The following is a 27,317-nucleotide window of genomic DNA, read 5'->3' on the forward strand; positions in this document are numbered from 1 at the left end:
TTGTCTTGTCTCTCGTGAAGTGAGGTGGCGAGGTGGACCTGGAGGCTGAAAGGGTCCCCCCTCCGCACCACGCAGTTGAGAGTGTCGTACTCATCGGTGTGGTGCACTGTCCCATTCTCCCCCTTCTGAAGGTCCACTGATTTGATCGAATCTAAAAGTGGTGGCACATAAACCAGCTACCATGTAAACCAGCCACAAAGAAAATACCCAACAATTTCAAAATATATCTGCAACAATTATTGAACTCAGGAAATCTTGCAAATTCTATTCAAATGGGACATTTGTTCGGCTGATTTTATATACTCTGCGCATTTTGTCAGGACTATTACTTGATTTTATCAACTAAATAGTTAAAACCTGCTGTAGGTCCATAACACAAAGTATTCAGATCTTCGCGGAAAACACTTTTGAACAGGAATGATTTAACTATTACTATAACTGTGTACCAATCTTTTACCATTCAATTTTTTTAGCACTAACCAAAAATAATAGTAAAAACATCTTGTTCAGAGGAGTCCAGGGGCGGATCTAAGACCATCAGGAAAAGAGCGGGTTTTCTGAATTTTTCCACCTTTTTAGGGCAATGAAATTGCGGCAAAAAAATACTCACAGAGGCGAAGCAGAGCTCCTTACCACTTGCGATACAACATAACCATGAAAGAGAAACAATACAGTCGAAAAAAAAAGAAAAATAGTATGACATACACGAAAAACTTTGGTTCACCTAACTTTTTTTCTGAAAAAAAAAAACAAAAGTCCTGCCGGGACTCGAGCCACCGCGTTACCTTCAAGTCAAGTGGGAAGAAGGAACATGGAAATAATTACACCCGAATACAATGGTCGGAACAACAACTTTTTTTTAAATAAACGTTTTCCTAATTGAAAGACGAAATTTTAGTTCATTGTTATGCAAATTTTTTCACGTCAATTTTATCAATCTAACTAAAATTCAAATATGAAGTTTTAATAGTAACCAAGATAGCACTATTTTTTTCACTTGAAAGTTTTCAACATACTCTAATGAAACACCCATTATGCTTTTCTCTCTTTTATTCTCCCCAAAAAATTAGAAAGAAAACTTGGAACTTTTTTTTGATTCAGCAGGACAAAAAATGAAGTGAAAGGTCAACTTTGAGCATTTTCTATGATGCTAAACCTCCGTCGCTAGGATATTTGAATAGAAATATTTGATGTTTCACAATAGTTAAATAACAGGAGCGAGATTATGATAAGAGAAGAGAGCCTTTTATTGCAGCGACTGTGTCTTGTTGGTTCACTTACTCTGCACAACGGCCACTTCCTCGGCCGAGTCGCTCTCAAGGTCGTCGGGGAATGAGGTCTCGGGTATGCGTCCTCTGACGTACCAGTTCCACCACCAGGGCACTCTCCCCCTCCTCCTCCTACCTCTGCTGCCCCCCTCTCCTCCCCTTCTACGACTGAAGTTGTCCGAGTAGTTGGGGTTGTACTCACTACGCTCTGGCAGCCCACTCACACCACCACCAGCAGCAGCAGCAGCTGTTCAAACAAGACACCTCATAACTTACTGTGCACATTTCACTTTATACCACATTTATAGTCGTTCGATGCGCAAAACAAAAAGTTTTGACCAGTCAAATTTTCCTAAATAGAGAAAAGTATAACCATTTTGTAAAAGTTTTGTGCTCTTTTGAAGGGTTAACTTCACGTTTAGAAGAAAAAAACCTTAGTTAATAGTTAAAGTAGGGGCGATCTAGGGTTTTCTCGAGGGGCGGATTTTCAAAAAATTGAAATTTGTCAACCTTTTTTTTGTCGACCGAATTGAATTTTTGAGCTCAGTCGATGTGCAATGTTTTGACCAAATTTTCCGCGCCGCAGGCAAAATTTTTTACAAAAACAGTCCAAAAAAGGCGTTTTTTGGAAAATTTTGACCCAAAAATTGCGTTTTTTCGGCGCGCGCTCCCCCCTCAAAATTAGTATATTTTGGCGCCAAAGGAGCCTTTAGAAAAATTTTAGGGTCGGTCGGCGAAAAATGGATTTCTTAAAAAGTACCAAAAGAGCGGACCTTTTGGGTCGGCAGGGGGTCGAATCCCTGAGAGAAAAAACATCCCTCCCCCCCCCCCCCCCCTAAATCCGCCCCTGAGTTATAGGTATTTATAGGTCTTAGTTGTATTACTTTATTTCTGCAGAAAAGTTGAGAAAGGGGAAGCCGACGACAGACATTGAGGAGGAAAATGAAGGAGAAGCGGGTTTGCGATACCACAAAAGACTCCTTCAGCTCAAGTGCACAGAAACAAAAGTAAGAAAGGGTATTGTGCCCGCTAAGACAAACTTCAACACAAATGATGGTTCAGAGGCAATCAATGATTGCAGTTGAAACAAAATCCATCTGATTTATTCAAAAATTCATCCAAATCTGCTGCAGTATCTAATTTACGGGGTCAAAATTTACCTGGTGCTTGAACCGACAATTTTGCGTTAAAAAACCGTTTCTCTTTGCTTTGTGGTATATGAGAACAAGTAGCATTTGTTATATCGCAATTTATTATCAGGGTGGGGGCTAAAACGTTTTTTATCCATTAATAATCCGTTTTGAACGTTAGCACGTGTTTTTATGTTTTTAATGTTTTGTTTTTGGCCCTATTTCTTCTATTTACCTGGAAAAAATTGCATGCAAAATTACTTATAAAAACTGGAAAAACTTGTTTTTTGTTTTGTTTTAAACTGTTTTTTACTCATTTGTTTTAAACAGTTTTAAACAAAGTCCTCACCCTGTTTTTTATATTAATGAGTTCAAAGATATTTATATTTTGTACATTTTGTGAACACCCAGTTATTCTATTACATAAATCCAGAACAAGTTTGGTGCTGATTACATAATCATCAACCATGCAGATTGTGAATGATGGTTGAATACAGTTGGCTTAGGAAGAGAATTGAGGTCGCTTTAGAAGAAGAGCGGCTATAGCGCATAGGTTACTTGGTTTGCATATCATATTCGGACTAGGGTTACAATGGGGAGGAACTTTGTATTCGGATGTGTTTTAGTCTTTTTTTCTTCTTTTTGTTTTCCACGCGAAATCAGCTACCACAAATAATCATCGGACAGGAATGAGTGATATATTATATTAAGGCTCTTTCAGTCGTGATTTGAACCACATTAAAAAAAATGTCCAAAAAACTTTCCCAGTGTTGTAAAAACCGGTTTGAAACTTTTGATTCTTTGTCCTAATTCGAGCGACTAAAGCAAGCGAGCAGTCTTTTTTGTTTTCTTTACAAAATCAGCTACCACAAATAATCATCGGACTGAGTTGAGTGATATACCATATTAAAGACTTCTCAGTCGCAATTCGAACGATATCAAAAAATTTCAAAAAATTTGCCCGGTGTCGAGAAAAAGGTGTGATTTTTCTCGACTTGCAATTCGAACGATATCAAAAAATTTCAAAAAAGTTTGCCAGGTGTCGAGAAAAAGGTGTGATTTTTCTCGGTTTGCCAGGTGTGATTTTTTGTCTGAATTCGAGCGAGTGAAAACGCTTACATTAGCTTATTTATGCTTAATTTAAGCCTTCAAAATTCAATTTTACTCAAATGAAGCTAGTTTTTGGAGTTTTTAGCTTCATCTTAGTAATAAACAACTTTTCTTGATTTTTAAACTTAAATTTAATTCTTTTTCTTGTTATTTGTCTTCTTAAATTATTTTCCAATTTGCATCGTTTACATGACTGACAAAAATGCCGGAGCTTAACTATTTCACTCAGATTCCTTTATGACAAGCCAAAAAAACGAAACTAATTGGAAAAACAATTTTACTGTAATTTTTTAAGGCTGGTCGGAACATACTGTGCTACTTGCACAGTAACCATTATCCTGGTTATTATTTTACCTTGATTTTTTCTGTTTTTATTGACAACGTTTGTGTTTCAAGAATCAGTTAATTCACGCGAAATTACTGATTCAGTACCCAAAAGCCGATCACAAGTTTACCACATTTTTCTATTCCCAGTCGGTTTCTGAGACTGGAATGGACAAATCCAATTTTACTCAAATGGACTGGAATGGACAAATCCGAAACTGCTGAAAAATTTTTCCAGTGAAAAGTATGCTAAGAGCAAATTACTTAATAAATGTTAAAAATGCACAGCTGAGTTGTGTGTTTACCGCCAAACTCGACAGGATAACGCAATAAGCAGTGCGGTTGGTTTTTTTATTCTTCGATTAAAATCGGATTTAAATCATTGATTTAAATCAAGTTGATTTTAATCATGCAACACTGATTCGGACCCCCCTAATTGTACCTAAATATGATAGAGCTCAAAATCTTATTTTACAGTGGGTTAAAAATTATCAGGGGGGCCCCACAACTTCGGACCAATTCTCATTACACAGAGGCAAAGCTGGGCTTCGCAAACGCTTGCGAGAACACGACCAAAAAGCAGCTCTATCAAATGACAAAGGAAAAAGTAGAAATAGGCCTCAAAGTTGCAAAAAAAATCGAGGCCTAGCAAAAACTCTAGTTAGCAAAAATCTGCGATCTAGCAAATTTGAGTCTCACGCACAAACTATTCAGCCACGGTTGCCTACGTATGTTATCAACAAGCTGTAAAGGTGCAACAAATTGCCAATCAATTTCTATTGCCAATTCTATGCAGCAAACATTGTTACTCTAAGTCTCAACATTATTTGCGATTTAGTCGCAACAAAAGCCGCAACAATATTTGTGACTTAGGTTGTTAAAAAAAGAAAGTTCGTACTATAACACTTTGCTTCGCAAGTGTAAACAACAACCCATAATGGCGCAAATATTTATTAGAAAATTTAACTGTCATAACTTTTAGCAATTTAATGCACACCGCAATGTTTTCGCGTTGTTTATGAAGTGTTTTGATATGGAGGTATGGTTTTGTGTGTGTGTATGTGGGGGGGGGGGTCCCGCCAATTAAGCACTGCACAGTATGACGAGATTAGGTCATACAATTTTTTCCCACGCAAAATCAGTCAACACTAAAACGTCGCGAAAGTGATACATTATTTCTATGCCGGTCAGTTTGTATCATTTCACCACACTTCTAGTGTGAACAATTGCTAGAATGGGGAGCTTTTCCTTCAATGCCGCCTTCCCTCTTCCCTGTAGAAAAACTCAAAAGGATATTTTTTAACTTTTTATTTTAAAAGAAAACATGTTCTGCATAATTTTCTAAATTAAATGATATTAGATTTTCCTGGGATGATTGCACGGCAATCGGCTATCGCTGCTTATAAATTGCGTTTCTGAAATTTCCTGTGGTTTTCAGAAGTTTTTAGGGTACTACTATGATAGAGTGGTCCCTCGAAAAAGCAACTATGATAGACGGGTCTCGTATGCATTTTGCATGTTATAATTTTGAAAACCAATTTGTGTATAAATTATTTATTTCAAAAATTTTGCAAAATATGTTCAGTCAATAACTTTTTAGACTAAAAATTGTAATTACTACATTGTTTATATATTGAAATTTGCTCGCTTAACTTTACTTTACGGCTTAAAAACCATAATTCGATTGACTTATTTGTCATCAAATTCCACTATTGACGTTTTTTTTAAATTTTTAACCTTATAATGGCGAGGGAGAGGTTTTAAGACGTAACAAATCATAAAATTTATTTGAAAATATACTGCGACATCTTTCTGAAAAGCGAGATCATAATTATTAACCGTTTGAGAGCTCTATATGTCTAATTCTCAAGGGACCTAGTTATTTTCAAGGGTCATCAAATTCCACTATTGGCGTTTTTTTTTAATTTTTAACCTTAAAATGGCGAGGGAGAGGTTTTTAGACGTAACAAATCATAAAATTTATTTGAAAACATACTGCGACATCTTTCTGAAAAGCGAGATCAAAATTATTAACCGTTTGAGAGCTCTATATGTCTAATTCTCAAGGGACCTAGTTATTTTCAAGGGACCACTCTATCATAGTAGTACCATTTTTAGATTACTAAATTTTTTGTTCCGACTTTCGATACGAAAGTAACGGAATATTTGTGCTCGGGGTGGGTTTTTTTTTTCTTCAGACAAATTTCGACTTTTTAATTAGCCATTTTTGACGGAATTTTCTTACATCATTCAAAAAGTATTGTTGTCCTGAGCTTAAACTTGAAAAGATATTTCACCTGTGATCAATTTTCGTAGAGTTATGAGGGTTTAAAGGTTGCCATTTTGACCAATTTGGGACAATAAACGCGCGATATAATTCGAGCTATTAACGCGTAAGCGAAGATTTAATCCGTCTTAGAAATCGTTCCAAATTGGTTGAAAGAAGCTTATTTGCCAGAATTGATTTGTTACAAGTAACGAAATATATCCTTTTGTACTTCATAAGGCGTGTGGGGGTATGATTTTCATTAAAAAAAATTCAAATTTTAGAAAAAAAAATGTCATTTTATTTTATTTCATTAATTTTTTTATGTTATTACTGCTTCATAAACCTTAAAAGTCAGTCGGAACATTCAGGTCTTCGCCCTGATACGAGCAGTCTTGTTTGAATTTAGGTAGAGTTATCGTTGTTAAGGTAGCTTTTAAGGAAAAATAGTAACCATTTCTATCTTATGTGATAAAAGAGAAACCTGGATGACAAACTCACCTTCAGATGGAGGCATAATGATTCAAGTTTAGATTGGTGATATATGAAAGTGATAACAGAATGAACTCGGCTTCGACATTTTCGAAATTTCTCGTTAGTTCTAGTCCGCTTAAACAGTGCTAATAACTATGCTGATGATGGTGAATTGACGACGCACTATTTCCATTTCTTCTAGACTTTGTTCGACTTTGTAGACTTTGTCTTATGACCCTATCTCCAAAGGACAAAGGAAAACTTAAAACCAAATTGCGATATAATTACTAATTCATGACAACACGCCAGTTGGCTCAAACTTTTATTCCCAAGTTGAAACGTTTACCTTCATGCTTTGTTTTTAGAATCTGTAAAATAGCCAGATTTCCTGCAAAAATCAATAAAGAGAATAAATGTCAAAATATTGACCAAAAGCTTATCCAATTTCATCAACCCACTTAGATTTAATATAAGAAGAACCCACTTCAGATCAGACAGAAAAACATAGTCTGATTTGATAACACATCGGACTTTCTTATTATAAAAAATCTTTTAAAATTAAAAAATCACATTTTTAACAGATTAATTAAAAAACAACAGAAAAGTTATTGGCGCATTCGCAAAGTTAACGAGAAATTCCGAACAAACGGTGTGAATTTTAGAACGTAAGACTATTGAACGCAGTTTGATGTTGAGATGATTAAATTGTACAACTAAACTACATAAATGTACAAATTAGGTGAAGAGACGCTTGTCTGGCTTAGCAAAGCACGTGTGAAAAACACAGAGCAGAGCTACCAAAATAGAAGAGAACAAGTGCCGCTAAATTAGTCCACGCCTTGAGCAACAATCTAGGGATTAATGTTTTTTTTTGGCAGGAAATTAAATTTTGGCTTCCGATCAACATTCTACATCACAAAAAATCAAGAATTGCAAAATTACGGTATCGCTGCATCGTTAGAAAATAGTCCTGGTCTCATATACACGCACAACTAATTGGAGTTGAAAAAAAACTCAAGAAAAACAAATTTTAGCATTTGTATTGTAGTCCCTCTGAGAACGGCTTTTTGAAATCTGCGTTTGTTCAGGCATGTATAACCCAAAAAACAAACAGGAAGAGGCAGCGAGATAAAAAATAAAAAGAGAAGAAAGTTAAGCGGCTGCTGTGAAGGGAGAAGGGGAAGGTTTTCAAGTATTCTAATTCGCTGATTCATCAGTCAAAATCATCGCCAATCGAGCGGTAAAATTTTTGGATTTTCCAGGTCTGAAACTTTGGATTTTTTCAAATTTGCTATTTGGCTGAAGGTTTAGCGCTAATTCATCGATGGCGACCTCTGTATTTACAAAGTTCCATCGCAAACATGCAATGCGAACGCAACCCGGGTAAAAAATAAAAAGAATCAATTTTCGGGAAAAAAACTTTTATTCATTATTTTTAAGCAGAAATGCTCCTTGTTTTAACACGAAAATCTTAAGGTGCTCGCAACACTTATTATTTGATTTGAAGCCAAGTAAAAACACTATAATAAAACTTAAAAGACTGTGAAAACAAAATAAAACTCTGAGAATTAATGCACTTGGAAAAAATAGAAATGTTAAAATATTGCAAGAACCAAAAAATGCAATTCTCAAAAAATTTGTGAGCTATCAAAAAAAAAATCGGTTGTAAAATTAAACTCAGTCAATTTTCTAATTGATTACTGAGCAATTTATTTATCTCTGACGCAAAGCTGCACTTCGCAAACAAAAGCGAAAAAACTGTACAAAGTACCTCTGAAAAAGTCAGTAAAAGAAATAAGAAAACGAAATACGAGTTTAATACGCAGGAATCGAACCATTGCAGAAAACTGGACCGATATGTATACCTTTTATTTCGCAGGAAATCTGCTGATTTAACTCCATTTTTGAAATAAGAAGTCAATCACCTTTTTCGTGACCTTTACCCTTTTGCTATTTGATGGTGGAAATTGCCTTCCTTTTAACAAATCAAATGAATTGAACTTAAGAAAAGTCAAACCGCGAAAAAGTAAATTTGAGACTAAACAAAAAAAAAAAATCACGATGACCTATATGAGTCAGAACTATATTCCTCGACTCTTCAAAACTGATGACCTTAATCGACGAGTTTCTCTAGGGGTCAACTCTCTAAAAACAGCAATAGAGTTAGCGATGTACTTGTCTTGAAAATTTAAAAAAAAATTAGAAAAAATTTGAAAAGTAGGCCGACAAAAAATCAGGACCTATTTAAGAGCCTTCTTTCCGTTCATTGATTCTCAAAAACAGCCATTGAAATGGCGTAGATAGACCGAAAAAAAAAGACATCCGACAATTATTATTCTCAGTATTCTAAATTGTTTTAGAGGGAATACATTAGCCCATTTTCAACAAGAAGGAATAGCATTTTGTAAACCAAATTTTAAAAGATTTCGTCTCAGTATAACCATGCAAAAAGCTTGTTGTATCAGACAGCTAAAAAAAGGATTATTTAGCTCAAGGAACAATAAAAAAAAGCAAGTTTTTTTCATGTTTCATTTCGCAGAAAAAAAACACTTATTGCACTCGAACGAAAGAATCCCAACTCATAATGAAATGAACATGAAATTTTTGACGTTCAAAAATTGTCCATTAGCTGAAACCTTGCCAAATAGAAGGTTTTAAGACTATACTGAGCTCAGAATAGAAAACAAACATTTTCTTTAACTTTGGCCTTCGGAAAAGATGACATTACGCCAAAACTGATTGAATTTAAAAACTACAATCAAAAATTTGAAAATTGTGTTGACCCTATTTGAATAAACGTGTTAACAAGTGCTTAAAATACCACAAAAATTTAATATACAGTCGTGTTCTCTCAAGTTGTTACACTTTTGCGACAAAAAAAACACCATGTACATAAACAAATACTTAAATTGATCGTCTTGTGTTAAAGATAGAATAACGGAACAAAAAACATCGAAAAGGTCTAATACTTGGTTATTTCACCCCTCATCTTCAATAATTCAGCCATGCGCCGAGGCAAGGAATCATACATTTTGTTAATGGCATCTTGAGTAATCAGATTCCAGCGTTTTTCTATTTCTTCATACAACTTTCTACAACGAAGTTTGTTATATTTCCTGATAATCATTAGCTTTTTCTGGACAACTTTTGACGCGCCAAGCAGTTTTATTTGTTTGAATACAAAGGATATACACCTTTTCTTGTCCTGACCTTGATTAAAATGTCCTGTGATCTCTCGAACTGATCCATTTCGGTATTTCTTGATGAGTCGTCGAAGCCGATTTTCGTCGCGAAGGGTAAAACTTTTCTTCTTAATTTTTTCTGCAGCTGATCCCTCTGCTTCATACAATTTGAGGATTCTGTGCACAGACATACGAGAAATCCCTAAGGCATTGGCAATGTGGCTTTGCTTCTGGCCATTTTCTTTCAGCTGTATAATCCGATTTCTTAACAGAATTGGGGTTTCCGGTGCCATCAGAAAATAATACAATAAATATTCACACCATTGTGAACAAACATTGTGAACAAACGTTCACGCCGGACATACTATCGTGTGAAAATGCAAGTGTAATCTACTTGCCAAGAATCACGACGTTGGGTTAATTTAATCAAAAGATATAGCCCATTGAATGCATTAAACTTGGTTGAAAATATGAACAAAAAAACAAAGTGTAACAACTTTAGAGAACACGACTGTACAGAGGCGAGCGAGAAAGCGGCCAAGATTTAGGAGCTTCAAAATGCACAAAAACTCAATTTTTACATGTAATAATTTGGAATGTAGTTAGCTAAGGCAACCACACTAACATTGCATGTAATAAAGTAGAATGTATTGAACCAAATTGCGTATAAATCATGCATTTCAAAAATTCTCGCGAAATATTTCGAGTTGGTAATTTTCTGAAATGGGATTCAAATTATTATATTGCTGTATGAAACAAATAGCTTTTTTTCGGTTCAACTGATGTATTAGAATAGCATCAACTGTTTTGTGTAAGCTTCTAATCAAATGTCAATACACTTGGCATTATAATGCTTATGTACCCTATTTATTCAACATAGGCGCTACGCGCAATACACCGAAGGCATAGAAACTGAAGCAAAAACCAAACAACTTGAACAACTAATAATTGAAGAATAACAGTTCTAGAACAAAAAATCGTACTAATACATGTATACACCAAAATTTTGCTATATCGAGAAAGAGCCTGAAATAACAGTTCTAGAACTAAAAATCGTACTAACACATGTATAGGTTAAATTTTTGATATATTGACAAAGATCATGAAATAACAGTTCGAGAGCTAAAAATCGTACGAACACATGTATACACCAAAATTTTGCTATATTGGCAAAGATCATGAAATAACAGTTCGAGAGCTAAAAATCGTACTAACACATGTATACGTCAAATTTTTGCTATATTGACAAAGATCATGAAATAACAGTTCGAGAGCTAAAAATTGTACTAACACATGTATACGTCAAATTTTTGCTATATTGACAAAGATCATGAAATAACAGTTCGAGAGCTAAAAATCGTACTAACACATGTATACGTCAAATTTTTGCTATATTGACAAAGATCATGGAATAACAGTTCTAGAGCTAAAAATCGTACTAACACATGTATACACCAAAATTTTGCTATATTGACAAAGATCATGGAATAACAGTTCGAGAACTAAAACAACAAATAAACAAAACACACCTGATAAATAAATAAGCAATAAAAAAATAAATCAATACATAAATAAATACATAAATAAATAAATAAATAAATAAATAAATAAAAAAAAGCAAAAGTGAAATGTACAAATAATTAAATAGACATGAAAAAAAAATATATGAACAAATAACCAAACAAACAGACCCATAATATAAATAAATGAAAATAAATAAATTAAATAAATACACACGCAGAAATAATAAAAGCAAAACTAAATGAAAGAAAGAATAATTAAATAAATAAACAAAACACGTGATAAAAATAAACAAAAATAAATATGTACATACATAAATTATGAATAAATATAAGCAAACTAAACATAATTAAATAAATAGAAGAACAGATAATTAAATAAATAAAGATGAACAAATAAAGAAACAAACATACGCAATCACGTGACATAGCGCGATATAGTCCAGCCCACATGATAATTGATAACTGTGGACGTTATTTGTCGACACTTGACAACAGACAACATTTAAAAAAAACCCCCGTTACACGATACCATAACACCTTGACTAAAGTCTTCGGTGTAAAAAGTGCCATCAAAAGTAGCTGTTTTCTTTGCGTCTTCGGTTGGGGAAAAAAAGTTGCATCTTACCATCTTCTTGTGTAATAATACTTCCAAACAACAAAGGCTTTTAATATCTCTATCTCTGTATTGGCGATAGGCTTACTTTCAAACCTCAGATAAAATGTTTCCAAAACAGACTTAAGTACTTCTCAATCAAATCTGCTACTACGATATTATGATTCCCATTTTAAATCTTAATTTCATTTTGGAATTCTAGAATATGGTTGCGCATTTAAAACTGATTCACACAGAAAAAAAACCGTGACTTAATTTCCAAAACATGGATTGAAAAATCATGATAAAACAATGAATTCTAAATGTATGAATCAACAAGTTGAAAACAACAAATCAGCAACAACAACAATAAGTCAAGTTTCAGAGGTGAAATTCACGCGTTTCAGCAATATTTTCTCCATCTTCAATAGCTTTCTACCTTTTAAGGAGAGCTGAACTTTCTTGCAGATCCTTTCTGAGCAGTCGGAGAAGAAACCTGATGCTTGGAAGGGACGGTAGGGGGTCGCAAAGTATTGGCATTTGAATCAGGACTAAGGTCTTCTTGATCATCATCTTCGCTACTGTTCACGTTGTTATCTATGGGACCATTTTGGCACTCTTCATCAGACGAGTAGAGAGGAGAGCTGACGAGCATCTCTTCGTGAGTAGACTGTTCCAGCAAGGTCACGTGTGAGTCGCCTTCCACAAAAGAGGCCATTCTGAAATCAACCAGAGATTGTTCAATTAACTTGTCCCACTCATAATCACTGTTTACTCAGAGATTGCCCTTCTCCAGAATGACATCTCTTTAACTAATGAAATGTTAAAGAATACTAAAGCCGTGTTTTTTGAATGAACGTTGAGAAGCGATAAAATTGAGGCTTTCAATTGTATGTTGCTAAGTCTGAAAAACAGCTGTCGCCTATAATCTCGTTGAAATCATGAAGTTTTTTTTCTTGTTACTTGTTAATAGGCACTACCTGTCGGGGTGGTTTAGTTTGCGCACCAGTTTCCATGGCTGCGCCTCCTGTTGCATGCAATAGAGGCGCAGCTCCTCCAACGCCTTCGCAGTCTCCCGCTGTCCCTCCAGTTCGAACTCCTCCACCGTCAGCAGTCTCTTCTTGGGCGGGAACCTTGTGTACCTAAATATGCAAAATAACTACTGGCTCTCCTAAACGCTATTTTTTTTGCCCCAGGGTCCTAACTTTACTTAAAATTAGGGACACTATTTGCAGTCAAGTAGCGCACGATTTTGAACATTTTCGTGATTTTGCGCCATTTCAATTAACTCAACAAAAAACCCAAGAAAGAAATCAGAAATACACATAGAGGCAAAGCGGAGCCACGAACTACTTTCGATACAATATCAACCATCGCATGGCAGCTAGCATAATGAAACAGAAAGTCAAAAAAACACCACCTGAATATCATCCCAAATATTCAGGTGGTGCTGAATATCATCCCAAAAACAAAAAAAAACAAAGAACTAATCTGACAAAAAAGCAGACATGATAGTCCAAAATTGCTATTGAGAATATTCCAAGGCATAAAAAGGCAATTCCGGTCCAGAATCGAACAACAGGTCTTTGTCTTACAAAGCAAGGTCGTTACTTCTAGACTAAATAAGCCGAAGAAGTCATTGGATTTGAATCAAATATAAACACAGAGGCGATGCTTCATTCGCAAAAACTTGCGGGATAACGGCAAAAAGCAGCTCTATAAAGTTCAAAAAAATAATAGGAAATAAACCTCGAGCAAAAATTCGGTTCCTTTTGAGATTCGAACCTGCGACCTGGAGATAAAGAGTCTCGCACACTAACCACTCAGCCACGGAAGCTTAATATACGCCAAACAATAGCCACAACAAAAGCAGAGAACAGATGCTATGCAATTTCCAATGCTACAGTGAAAATTCAAAATTAGTGAACTTTTAATGAATACTTTTGTTTACGAGTTAGGTTAGAAACTAAGCTGATCGCAGGTGTAAAGAAGGTACCTGGAAAATCTATGTTTCGATTTGATAACGCTTGCTAATCGCAAGCGCGACTATCGTATTGAAAGTGAATTACAATAAACTGCACTCTTTAATCCTTTCCGATACACTCCAAATTCCTTCGTACAAAAAAACGTCAGGTCAAAACGGAAAAAATATATAAATGTTTTCGAGAATCTTATGAACAATTCAGCAAAATATGACCTAAAACACTGAATTTCAGAAAACTTTAATACTTCACTTTTTTAAATAAAAACAATTTATTTAGAAAACTAGAATCAAAAGTAAAAATTTCATTCCCATGAGAAATCTAGACACTAAAATCAGTTTTGAAACCAAGAGTCATTTTTTGATAATAATCTTCTATTTAGCGAATGATTTTGAAATGAACGTGGAAATAAATCAAAGGTCAACCGCGATAAATTAAATTTGAGCATGAACAATTTTTTCCAGTTAAATTTAGAAAATCAAAACTAATCTAAGAACAGGCCCGCAACACGGCTAATTTAGCGTTTAAATAACAAGATCCTTGGTTGATTTTTCTCTTTGAAAACAAAATTTGTAAAGACTTACTTAAAGTGGTGCAACTGAATGTTCGAACGTTCGTTCGAGGCAGAAGCTTCGAAGGCTCTAGCGATCATTCAGTGCTGGACACGTTGCACTACTGGAAACGTTGTTTCCAAGAAAAGAGCAACACTTACAGAAAATCTTGTGAACATGGAAAATTTTCAATTAAAATTGATCTTTTCGAACGAATGTTGCACCAGTATGTACTTACCACTTCAGTCTGAGATAAGCTAGTCCCGGCAGTGCCCCTCTTCTCAGTGCCCCTTCTCGCCCTATTCGGCCTCCTCCTCCTCCTCTTGGCAATAGGTCGGGAAGTGGGATGTAGTTTCTGGCCAGTAGAATGAGCATAAGGGAGAAACTGAGAGACTCCAGCTGCACACTGTAGTAGATGCCCCCGAAACACACAGCCTACAATATCACAGATCATATAATTTTACTCCACATCATGACATCAGTTCATCTAGGGTAGATTTACGGGGTGGCCACGGACCCGACCCCCCCCCCCCCCCCCATATCATGGATTCGACCCATTGACCCCAATGATTAGTTTTTGTTTTTTACCCCTCAATTAAGAATTAATTGATGACACGGGCGCCTTTAGAAAAACATCAGGGTTCGTTCGCCGCAAATGGATGTCATAGACAGTATTTGAAGATTACGCCCTCAAATACTATTTATGACATCCATTTGCGGCCGACCAACCCTAAACTTCTTCAAAGGCGCCAGCGTGCCACCAATTATTTTCAAATTGAGGGGGAAGCGTGCCAAAAAATGCCTACATCCAGCCCCGCCCCGCCGCTTGAAAAAACCCTGGATCCGCCCCAGATTCAATTGTAATTGTGACTATTGCAGTTTCTACGCAGAATAAATTCCCGGCTTTTTGTTCTGTTTTAAAACTTTCTGGTAAATTAAACTCTGATCTACAGCTACCGGGGATGTTTTGGCATAGCGGCAAAGCAAAACAAATGGCAAATCGAAGCTTATAGTGTTTACATATCATGTAATGGTAAATGCCATGTAACCGTGCCGAGGGGGGGGGGGGAGGGGTTGACCACTCCCCCACCCTCAATTCTTGTTACCAAATTTTTCCAAAGAGTCCCCGCTTTGGTATAACTTTACAACATTCATTTATGGCTGACCAACATCAAAAATTTCCTAAAAGCGCTTTCGTCGGCTCCAATATATTTAAATTTGAGGGGCTAGCGCGCGCCGAAAAAACGCAATTTTCTGGTCAAATATTATTAGAAGGCCCAAAACGTCATTTCTAGACTGTTTTTTTTTTCAAAATTTTGTCTGCGGCGAAGAAAAATTTTGACAAATAAAGTCCTTTTAGTGTTTTTTGGAGAGCTCGGAAAGTCAAATTGGTCGACCAAGAAAAAAATGTCAAATTTTTTTCGACAAACCGCCCCCTCCTGGAAAAATTTCTGCACACGCCACTGCATTTAGCTCATAAGAGTTGTTAAAACGCATGTTCAGGGACTGATTTCCAAAAAAAACTTGAAAAGTTTATCGACCAATCATTAAAGTCGACCAAAACTATATTCGGAGCGCTCCCGTTTTTGGACCTTTTTTGAAAAATTTTGATCAAAAAAATTGCGATTTTTTGGCGCGCGCTCACCTTTAAAATTAGTATATAATGGGGTCGAAGGCGCCCCTAGAACATTTTAGGGCTGGTCAGCCGGAAATGGATGCCATAAAATCATACTAAAGGGTGACCCATTGGTCGGTGGGGGGTCGAATCCCTGAGATGGAGGGGGCCTCTGCCCCCCCCCTCCCCCTTCATCAACCCCTGCACATGCTAAAGTGCCAAAAAATTAAATTGAACACAAAAGTTGGGCATATGCTTGAAAAATGAACTCGTATTATAACAGCAGTGTTTGCTTGTAAAAATATGAGTAAAACAGGAACAGCTTTCCAGATACACGATTGGATAAAATATATTTTTGGTTTAAATCTGATGGTTCAAACCTGAGGGCAATGATTCACTGATTTTTATGCAAATGATTGGAGTCGATTTTTGCTCAGTATTTTGTTGAATAAGATTAGGCTTGCTAAATAGATCAGCAAGCTTAATTTACTTTTAATGTTCCAATCGAGTATCTGGAAAGTCTTCTGTGCTTTCTCTGCGCGAGTCAATTGAAGCATGTTAAAAAACTTCTATAAAATATCTTAATTAACGCTTCCATTGGAAACCATGAGACGTGACTGCCGCATTTTCTCGAATCAGTAAAAACTCCCAAAAAGTGCTAAAGAACGACATTTTTGACCGGTCATTGAACCTTCCTCCACCGCACCTAAAATTTATTTTTTCAAGTAACTCGGGAGAACTCTGAAAAATAATTTATAGTAGACTTCAAAGACGACACCCCCCCCCCCCCCCCCACCTTGAGAAAATACTGAGTCTACGCAGAATTTACTCATTTCAACTCAAGCCAGAACAGAATTGCCAGCAAAGTTTAGAAACCATTTTTAAGCCAGATGGAAATTTGGAAGACACCACTCTTATTCGACAAAAAGCGGTGAGCAAAATTGGCCAAAGTTTAAAACATACGTACCCTCAAACTATAACAGATGAGCTGTTGGGCCCGTGGGTTTGTGATTGGCCCGTAGTAGTAGGTGCCGGCAAAGGAAATAGCCCCTGCCACGCCCATGTAGCACAATAGATAGGGAAGGAGGAGGGTGAGGTCGTTGGTGATGATTCTGACCAGGTAGGCAGTGAGAGACCAGCCGGTGAAATAGAGCAGACCTGACATTGCCTTCTAAACAACATCGCCGCCGCATTACTACTCATGCCAGTGAGCTTCAAACCATGTGCTGAATTTGACCGGACAAATCCTAGTCGTCGTTACCTTATCACCAAACACTACTTTAGCACAGTACATTTTTTACACAGGCGAAGCAGAGCACAGAAATAGCATGAAAAAATAGCAGACAAAAATTGAGACGAAAGCTGCTAACAAGAGAAAAGTTTTCGAAGAAGTCAAGAAAACTAGATCTACCAACAAAAGTTTCATATCTTTGTCACCATTTGTCTTACATAAAGTTCACTTTTATTTAAAAAAACTTGCCACACAAGAGAATTGAAAGTTAAACTTGCATCGAAACAAAACTTACTTAGCGGCAACTAAGTCGACAGGTTTTGAGCAGACACCCGTTGAGCAAAAACTGTTTTCGTGAAAAAGTGAAAATTTTCAAATAAGAACCCCTTCAAAAAAAAACCAGAAGCATAGGATAAGTGTTTCGCTAATCCAACGACGCAATATGTTGCCACTAAGCCGATTAGTGATAACCCGAAATTAGAAATTATTTCGAAATTATTAGAAATGACATACGATAGCCCGAAAAAAAACAAAAAAAAAGACATACGATAGCCCGAAAAAGCTGCAAATTTCTAGTTTGCAAAAAACGCTCGACAGCTGATGGAAAGCAAAATATGCGCTAAATAGCTGATTGACTTTGAATTTATAAAAAAGCAAGTTGAAAAGCAAGTTTAACTTTGACATGCGAAATCTTGTGAACAAAAATGGTTACGGCTGCTTAACGCAATGGTAATAATTGTGGTTCGCTTATTAAGCAACTCGAACCTTCCTTCTACAAATTTGACCATTGGGAAAGTGTATTACCCTGTTGCAATAATATTAGAAGTACTTCACACATTTCAACACTCGCGAAGTTCATTCATCTCGGAGAGAGCATGCCGAGCTCGCCCCATAAATCGGGCTAACAATAGAAACTTTTCCCTTTGAACCGAAATCTAGTAGACAGGAAAGGAAGAAACTTTTTAAATCTAGAACAAAAAGCACAAGGCTTCAAAATATGCGAAAAATAAACAGCCAACATACAGCTGATTAAATATTAATGAACTCAAAGAAACCGAAGAAAAAAAACGATTGACTTTTTTATGCAAATTTTCAAAATTAGGGGAAAACATTGTTTCGTGAAATCACTTTTGAATTTCAATTACATTTCATGACTGACACTGTTCTTTCATAAAACTAACCCATTTAGAGACAACTAGGAAAACAGATTATTTTCAAATCCGTCCATTTTAGAACTACAAGTCATTCAAGTTTTTTCGCGTAAATTTCATTGTTGCTACCGAAGAGCGTAATTTGCCTTTCTTTTTCCAAATAAATTTGAATTAAACTGGAAAAAAAATCAGAAGTCAAACCGCAAAAATCTAAATTGAGAGCAAACAAATTTTTCCTTAAAAAACCCTATAAAGGGTTATGATTAAACACTTGATCCATCAACACTTAATAAGCTTTTTGCTTTTCGTTTTGTATTCCGTCATATGACATTGCCTTCAAGTCATGAAATTGTGCCAAGTATGCTGCTGGTTGATATGAGTCGCAAAAATGTTTAGATAGTTTCGCTTCGAATTTCAGCAGGAGAAACCGTCTTAGACTGAACTGTGCGTACCTTCCCAGGAATAAGTTTGGCGAGGAGGTATGCCAGGACGAGGAGGAATCCAAAAACTCCCACCAGAGTCCCACTGGAGTAATGCACTTTCGTACTTCTAAACAGAACAGAACGATTTTCAACAGACAGTTGGAAGAGTCCCTGCACACAAAGAAAACAAAACTTCAATTTTCAAATATCAGAGAACTTGCATATTTCAAAGTGAAAAAAATATATTTTTTCAAAGCTCAGCCAGAGGCGTTAACGCAGAGGCGTGGCTGAGCTTCGCACCACCTGCGATACAAAACAAGAAAAACTGAATAAAATTAAAAAGGTAGAAAAAACTAGAGCTATCAAAATGAATAAGGCTAGTTTGAAACGAAAACATGCCAAGACAATAGAAGTTGGAAAAAAACATCAGACGATAATGTACCCAACGGTACCAAAGCCGAAAATACCTTTTCAGAAACACTTTAAGCCAAAAAAAATCTACAAGACACCTTTCATAGAGACAGGCGACTCATTCTGAAAAATCAACCTCACCCACAACACACTCAAAAACTTTATTTACTCGTCAAATGAAAATCATGAAGCCACTACGCCGATGTAAAATTGACCAAAACCTATGAAGCCTAAAAATGAAATTAAAAAAAGTCGAAAGAGAAAAAAAAGAAAAAAGAGGCTATAAGAGGCCGATAAGGCAATATAATATAAGCCAAAACCTATCAAGCCGAAAAACAGGAAAAAGGCAGAAAAAACGTTATCATGAAAAACTTGAAATATTATTCTCAAGTTCATTAAAATTACAACCAGCAGAGGTAAATCAGAACACTTAAACCAACTATAAGGTAAAAAAAAACATTTCTAAAAAATGGCAACTATTCCGACAAAACATGAGCAGACTATAATAAGCCGACAATTTTTTGAAACCGACTATTTCCAGTTTCGAAAAAATCCTGTCAGATTCGAGCACAGTTCGACGTCTTGCAGCAACGACAAAATTCTAATTAAACCGCCATTTAAATTGCAGACATTCTCGAAACATCTGTTTTCGGGCATTCCATCAGAACAGACATGCCAACTGGTTCAACTAATTTTGGCAAACTAGCTGTTACACCGAAAAAAGTCTATCTTCCGATTTGATAACGCTTGCTAATCGCAAGCGTAAAGACAATTAATGATTGACACTTTTTGATTGAAATTGAACTAATTTGAGAAAAGTGCATCAATATGTAAACCTTTTATTACGCTAGGAAATCTGAAATTTAAAATCCATATTAAAAACTTTAAATTTATGCTGTTCGATTGTAGAGTTTGTCTTCCTTTTAACAAAAGGAATGAACTGAACTTAAGAAGAATTGAACAATCAAACAGCAAAAAATCACAAATGAGCATCAACAAACTTTACTTTTCCTAGAAAATCAAAAAAAAAAATAAACACGACCAATATTGTCATTTCTAATATTTCCCGTAAGCTTCGAAATATTTCCAAATAGCGTCCAGTCATTCTTCAACACACTAATTATTCCTTGAAGCACATTCAAAAAATTTAAACCATGCGATGGAATCATTTGTCAAAAACCGAGCTTTATTTCTGTCATACATTTTCGCTTTCTTGTGACTGAGAGACGACTGGGAAAAAAATCTTACCTGGAATTGTACATCACATTTTTTTTTCGAAAAAAGCAAGATTTTTTGGAGCTCCATTACCTGCAGTACAACACGAACAGATCAAAATAAATCAAATTATAGTAGAAATTGCTTCAATTGCAGAAAAACTCCGATATGTGGCTACTAGGCCGACAAAAATCAAGAAGCCTAATGACAGGCCGACAGTTTTTCTCTCAAGGAAATCTGTCAACTTCAAAAAACAAAAATACTGTTCCGACTTAATGGAGCTTGCTCATTGCAAGCGTGCGACACAGTACATGCTGAGCTTTGCAAAACAAGCAATAAAACACCAAAAATTACCTTTAAAAAGGTTTTTAAGAAAAAAGTGAAAACAGGAAAGGAAAATTAAGAACAAGCCTTGAAAAATAAATTTTTGGTTTGTGTAAGAATTTAATCCCCGTACTGGAAAACGAGAACCTCGAAACTTCCCATTATCGATAACTAGCAAACATAGCCAACTGAAAGTTCGAAACGAGTAATTAGCGCAAGGAAACTGAAAAAAAAAACGACTTGCTTTTTTTTTTTAAAAAATCTTCAACTTTCGAATCGCCAAGAAAAAATAGGTGGCCTTCAAGCTCTTTGAATTTGTAAAAAAAAATTTATGGTGGACACTTTTACGTTAAAAAAAGTTTGAGAAAAATGGATCAAATGTAAAACTTTCATTTCGTTGGGAAATCTGATAATTAATTTCTATTTTCGAAATGTTAACACTTTTGGTGTTCGATAGTGAAGTTTGACTTCCTTTATCAATAGAAATGCACAAAACTTAAAATGAAATCACAAATCAAACCGATAAAAATCAAAATTGAGCGTGAACAAATTTTAAGACTTTTTCCTGAAAAAAAAATCAGCAAGACATATATTAGAGCACTCACTACGTTCATTACTATCAATCAGTGGCCACCAATAACGAAAAGTCAACATGGGTTATTAAATTTTCAATATCATACACCAAGGGACTAGCAATTGGGCACAACTCTTTCCAAATTGTGTTGGAAAAAGTACATTCAAATTATAGCTCCACGCTCGCTAGCTTGCTCTTGTAAATGACTAGCAAGCCCTTTGAACCAAAAAAATGAACGTCAAATTGATTAAAAATTGAAATCTGTATTAAGTCGCTTGGAAAAATTTTATATTGGTTTTAATATATTAATTCGATTGGCGATGAAAAAAAAAGATGTCTAGATAAGCTCCAGTAATGAAACAATGAAAATGTTTAGCTGAGCTTTAATAACACTAAGTATTTCGAAATTAAAAGAAATTATAGCTGTGCTCGATTTGCAAAAAGATTGTTTCAAACGTTGTTCCAGCAAAGAAACTTTCGAGAAAAAAAAATATATTAATTTGGATAACTTTGATCAATTCATTGAAAATTACTTCGAAAATCTTTAAACAAAATAATTTTCATTAACTTCAATAACTTTCATTTCGTTGGGAAATCTGATAATTAATTTCTATTTTCGAAATGTTAACACTTTTGGTGTTCGATAGTGAAGTTTGACTTCCTTTATCAATAGAAATGCACAAAACTTAAAATGAAATCACAAATCAAACCGATAAAAATCAAAATTGAGCGTGAACAAATTTTAAGACTTTTTCCTGAAAAAAAAAATCAGCAAGACATATATTAGAGCACTCACTACGTTCATTACTATCAATCAGTGGCCACCAATAACGAAAAGTCAACATGGGTTATTAAATTTTCAATACCATACACCAAGGGACTAGCAATTGGGCACAACTCTTTCCAAATTGTGTTGGAAAAAGTACATTCAAATTATAGCTCCATGCTCGCTAGCTTGCTCTTGTAAATGACTAGCAAGCCCTTTGAACCAAAAAAATGAACGTCAAATTGATTAAAAATTGAAATCTGTATTGAGTCGCTTTGAAAAATTTTATATTGGTTTTAATATATTAATTCGATTGGCGATGAAAAAAAAAGATGTCTAGATAAGCTCCAGTAATGAAACAATGAAAATGTTTAGCTGAGCTTTAATAACACTAAGTATTTCGAAATTAAAAGAAATTATAGCTGTGCTCGATTTGCAAAAAGATTGTTTCAAACGTTGTTCCAGCAAAGAAACTTTCGAAAAAAAAATATATTAATTTGGATAACTTTGATCAATTCATTGAAAATTACTTTGAAAATCTTAAAACAAAATAATTGTTATTTTTAAGTTTAAAACAACAAGTGCAATAAAAAAATTTACCCAAGCAAATTACTCGAGCGACAGAAAAACTATACAGTTCGTAAAGTGTCTTGAAAGATTAATTGCCTCGCAATACTTTGGTTGAGTACAATGGTTGAAGCTTCAAAACAAATCCGACCGACTCATAGCCTGACTTAATGCACAAAGAAAGATGGCTTTATAGACAAGCTATTTACGCCATAAAATGCTACGTTTTCTTGTTTGTTTTGATAGCTTGGGATGTATCGCGAGATATTGTAAAACGTTTTGACTGCTTGAAAATCTGCACCATAACTTGAAGTGTTTCAACAAGCTAATCAAGCAAAAAACTTGAAAACTTTTCATATTCCTATGATCGCTTGATACGCTAAGCACAAAGAAAACCTATTGACTTGATGAACATTATAAACCTTTCAAGTTCAGTTATAGCTTTAAGCGCTGCGCAAAATATCGAAAGTTTTTAGCAAACATTCCAAGCGACGAAACTTAGCTTTTCTCAGCGAATTATTAATTATTTAACCGATAAAACTTTGGAAGATTTCAATTCTCAGAAAGACTCCAAATTTTTATAACTTAAATCGCCTTGCGAAAAACTCGATTTTGAAAACAAGCGCTGATACTTCGAATTAGTCATAGTTTTTTATAGCAGAAAGACTATGGTTTTTCTTTGCAAGCTCAACGAGCGGTAACATTTGAAAACAGTTCAAATCATTTCAAAACGAGAAATATTTAAAATAAAAAATTCTACGCAAGCTATTCAACCTAAGAAAGCCAAAATACTTCACTTAATATCATAGCTTAAATCGGTAACTTAAACTACTGTAAGCAAACTGATCAAGCGACGAACTTCAAACTATATCAAATTAATTCAGAAATGAAATTGGTTGACAAAAGATTGAATTTTCCTCAAGGAACCAATCACCCGATTTCCCCCAATGGCTCCGTAAAAACTAAACAAAAAGCTTCACAAAGCAAGCTCATCAAATGATAAAACTTCATAATAATTCAAGTTGTTTTCTTAGCGCAAATCAATTCGCAAAAATTATGTTGCTTTAAGCAAGCTCGTCAAGCAATGAAACGTTGCAATAATCCTAAATTTTTTTTATAGCGCAAACTATTTTGCAAGATTACAGATTTTATCAAGAAAACTTTCAAGCGAAAAAAGTTTATTTAGGATCAGTTTCCCTAATTTGTTCCAACAGCTTGCTTCATGTTGCAGCAGTATTGTATCGTGTCCCGGATCCTAAGGGGGGGGGGGGGTCCTTCCTAAGGGGGGGGGGGGTCCTCACGTAAAGCAAAATCCTAGGAAAGGGGTCCTTAATTTTTTGGAGGACCCTCATCCTAGGATTTTGTAAACGAAAGAGATTTTCCACCCAAAAAGCAGAAGACCCCCTACTTAGGATCTTGCTAAGTTTAGCTTAACAACAAGGGACACGATACAAAAATCTTTCTAATTCCAAATTTTGGGGTCCTAATTATTGGTCCTGGTTAATTAACTGAATCATTTTAATTGTTATGTTTGTTTAGGGTAAATGAACTTTCGACCTATTTGAAATTTGTTAGTGAACGGGGAATTGACTTTTATGGTATATAATAAAAATTCGCCGGCCATTTTGGCAGCGTAGCTTAACTGTTGGCAGCAGTAAACTAATTCCTTAACTTGACCTAAATTTTATGGTGAAAAGGCAGTAAATTGAAATTACTCTCAAAAGGCGGCGGCCGTTTCTGGGCAAAATATACCAAATGATAAATTTGACAAATTTTGAAATAAGAAAAATGAAATTAGAGGGAACTTGGTGTACTGAAGATATTGATATTGAGCATTTACAATTAAGAGTGTTTTCAACCGCAGAAAAAAACTCATTTTTCAAATTTAGTAATGAACGCTACGTCGTCTTCCTCGAAAGGGCAAAGGAAATTTCAAAGAAAGAATACGAGTTAATTTTCAAAGAACAATTTTATTTGAGTGAGCTTCAACAAATCTCTTGGTGCATTTCTACAAAACAACAGTATGGTACTGTGAGCGATTTGAATTTTGCTGATTATGAAAACGTATTCGACTATTCCTTTGATTTTACCTCAAAAAGGGTTGATAAAGACTTGGAGAGAAAAATCCGTCTATGTTTCAACAAGCTATCAAAATACAAAAAACTTCCGGTGGTTTATTTAATTATTTACCACCGTTATCTTAATGAGACTAAATGGTATTTGCAAGGTCACTTTTATTTCCACTGGCTTGAAATTCAGCAGGTTGGAGAGGTGTTGGAAAAAATAAATAATGAAATTGCAAAAAAGCAGAGTAACTCCTATTGATTTGAAAATAATTCACGAAATTTATACGTCTTTGAAACAAACTTATCCTGATAATTCTAACCGACGCAACTATTTTCTAGCTGCATGTTCTCTGTTTTTTGTTAGTTCTGATAACCTTAACTACGACATTTTAATTAAGTTGAGACCTTATGGTGGCTTGATTGGTATTGATAACTCTTCCTTGGACAAATACTTGAAAAATTCCAAAATTTTACGATTGCACGCTATTTTGCACGATGCGGCCGGATTTATACACGAATTTTATCAACAGGGTCCCACGTACTGTTACATGTTGCCCTGGAACTGTAACAACAGCTTATTGGGACATTTGAGTGGAATAGCGTTCTGCCTTTTCATTAAGTTGAAAAAACCAGAAGTTTATCATTTACTAGAATGCTAGGCGAGAGATCAGTTGTGCTTGACGTGGAAGGCTTTCGTTACAAGAAAAACGCCTTTGTGGTTAAAGAATTAGCAATAACAACTTCAGACTACAGCGATCGACTCATTTTCCTACCTCCAGTGAATTTCAATATACTACCAAAGCTTGAACAAAAAGCTTACAACTGGTTAACAAATTATTTACACGGTCTCCATTGGGAAAACGGTGATTATCTTTACATAAACTTGAATCAAATACTTCAGAGTTTTGTGCTGAGAAATCCCGGTGCCGTTTTTTACGCTAAAGGAAAAGAAAAGACAGAATTTTTGGCCAAGTACTTGGACCGAAAGATTGAAAACCTAGATGATTTGGGCTGTCCTCGGGTTGAAAACTTATATTTTAAAAATTATCCAAGTTGCAATAAACATATTCCACATTACAACTCCAGGAATCATTGTGCCCTGAAGAAAACCAAGGTTTTTTATGATTGGTTGAAAAATGAACAACAGCGAGAGATCAGCGAAAGTGGAGACATACCTATCACCAAATTCAATGCTTTGTGCGTGGATGACTCCAGAGGGTGATATTAAAATTTCATTAACGAGAATAGAGCGTATTGATTGTAGTGGCCAAATTGTTCAGAGGAAGGAGCAAATAATAATTTCCGAAGAAAAGTTGTCTACGTTGAAGAGGTTTTTTCCAGTTATTGATCAATTTGTATACTTCCAGAGATTCAAGTTTATCAGAAATGTTAGCCAGCAAGCGAGGAGTATATCTTCCCGAACTAGTCTTAGTACCCAAACGTCAGCCAGGAGTTCAGATGGATCTAAACAGCAGTGAATTGCCAGATGAGATTAAGACGATTGTGAAAGAGGATACTGTGAAGATAATGTACTACAAAAAAACTGCAAATATCCCAGCAAACTTTGTTTTAGAAATGCATGACATAAATGATAGAGATTTCACACATTATGAAATTTTTTACTGTTCTCAAAAGTAATTTAATTTTTTACAAGCTTCATTCACAGAGAGAAAAAGTCTAACACAGTCTGTAGAATAAATAGTTTCTCAAATGTCAGAAGCAACAACAGCAGTAGATGAACCTGACGCAACATTAGTAACAGAGTTTGTTTATAACGAGACAAACAGTGAAAAAAAATCATGGAAGTTTTGTAACAATGTAACTTTGCCAAGGTCTGAAGTAGTTTTTGTTGCGCAAATGGTAGTAATTCTAATTTTACTAACTTTCTGCATTCTCAAACTTTCTTTCACTAAATTAAGTTGCGAAGAAACGTCAGTTTGGTTCTCGATTTTATCAGGCTTGGTTGGTTACGTACTACCAAACCCAAGAATATGAATAAAGTGATTGATACTTCGACAAGAATTTTTATGGCGATAGTGGGACCTTCAGGATCCGGGAAAACTGAGTTAATTTTGAAACTTCTGATGGGAAATACTTTTTACCCTAAATTTGGAACCGTTCTATATCTTTACAAATAGATGCAACCTGCATTCTCAGAAAAAGTGTCTCCTCGCGAAATGAACGTGGAGTTCATGAAATTCTATGGATTCGAATCTGTGAGAAAATTAGAAAATGTTCTTCTAGTTTTCGATGATTCATATGAAGACATCTATAATGACAAGGAATTTGTTACGTTAGCGACAGCGGGTAGACATAGAGGGATAGATGTAATATATGTTAAGCATAACTTGTTTCAACAAAGTCGATGGTCGCGTACGATTGATTTGAACACTTCACACATCATTCTGTTCAAATCGCCTCGCGACGTTCAGCAACTAGATCTTTTAGGAAGACAATTGAATGTATCAAAATTTTTGAGAAACTGTTACGAATTAGCTACCAGAGACTCTTTTGGACATCTTCTAATCGACTTGGAGCCCCGTACATCAGATTGTTTGAGATATTGTTCAAAT

The 27,317-nt window shown here is 35.3% G+C and overlaps 2 protein-coding genes across 2 annotated transcripts in view; both read right to left on the bottom strand.

The window, feature by feature from the left end:
- Positions 1 to 6,615, bottom strand: part of LOC134846768 (protein-glutamine gamma-glutamyltransferase K-like) — a 55,787-nt gene extending 49,172 nt beyond the window's left edge. Inside the window, exons 1-2 of the mRNA XM_063864159.1 lie at positions 6,600 to 6,615; positions 1,282 to 1,515 (exon numbers count right to left, since the gene is read on the bottom strand). Of these exons, the coding sequence (XP_063720229.1) occupies positions 1,282 to 1,515; positions 6,600 to 6,615 (250 nt within the window). The remainder of the gene's footprint in view (positions 1 to 1,281; positions 1,516 to 6,599) is intronic.
- Positions 6,616 to 12,202: 5,587 nt separating this feature from the next.
- The window catches only part of LOC134846035 (nuclear envelope integral membrane protein 1-like), a 240,495-nt gene continuing 225,380 nt past the window's right edge, over positions 12,203 to 27,317 (bottom strand). The window contains exons 5-9 of the mRNA XM_063863209.1: positions 18,852 to 18,948; positions 16,985 to 17,188; positions 14,641 to 14,837; positions 12,850 to 13,011; positions 12,203 to 12,588 (exon numbers count right to left, since the gene is read on the bottom strand). Of these exons, the coding sequence (XP_063719279.1) occupies positions 12,312 to 12,588; positions 12,850 to 13,011; positions 14,641 to 14,837; positions 16,985 to 17,188; positions 18,852 to 18,948 (937 nt within the window). The 3' untranslated portion in view covers positions 12,203 to 12,311. The remainder of the gene's footprint in view (positions 12,589 to 12,849; positions 13,012 to 14,640; positions 14,838 to 16,984; positions 17,189 to 18,851; positions 18,949 to 27,317) is intronic.

Source organism: Symsagittifera roscoffensis, chromosome 5, assembly GCF_963678635.1.
Source record: "Symsagittifera roscoffensis chromosome 5, txSymRosc1.1, whole genome shotgun sequence".
Lineage (NCBI taxonomy): Eukaryota > Metazoa > Xenacoelomorpha > Acoela > Convolutidae > Symsagittifera > Symsagittifera roscoffensis.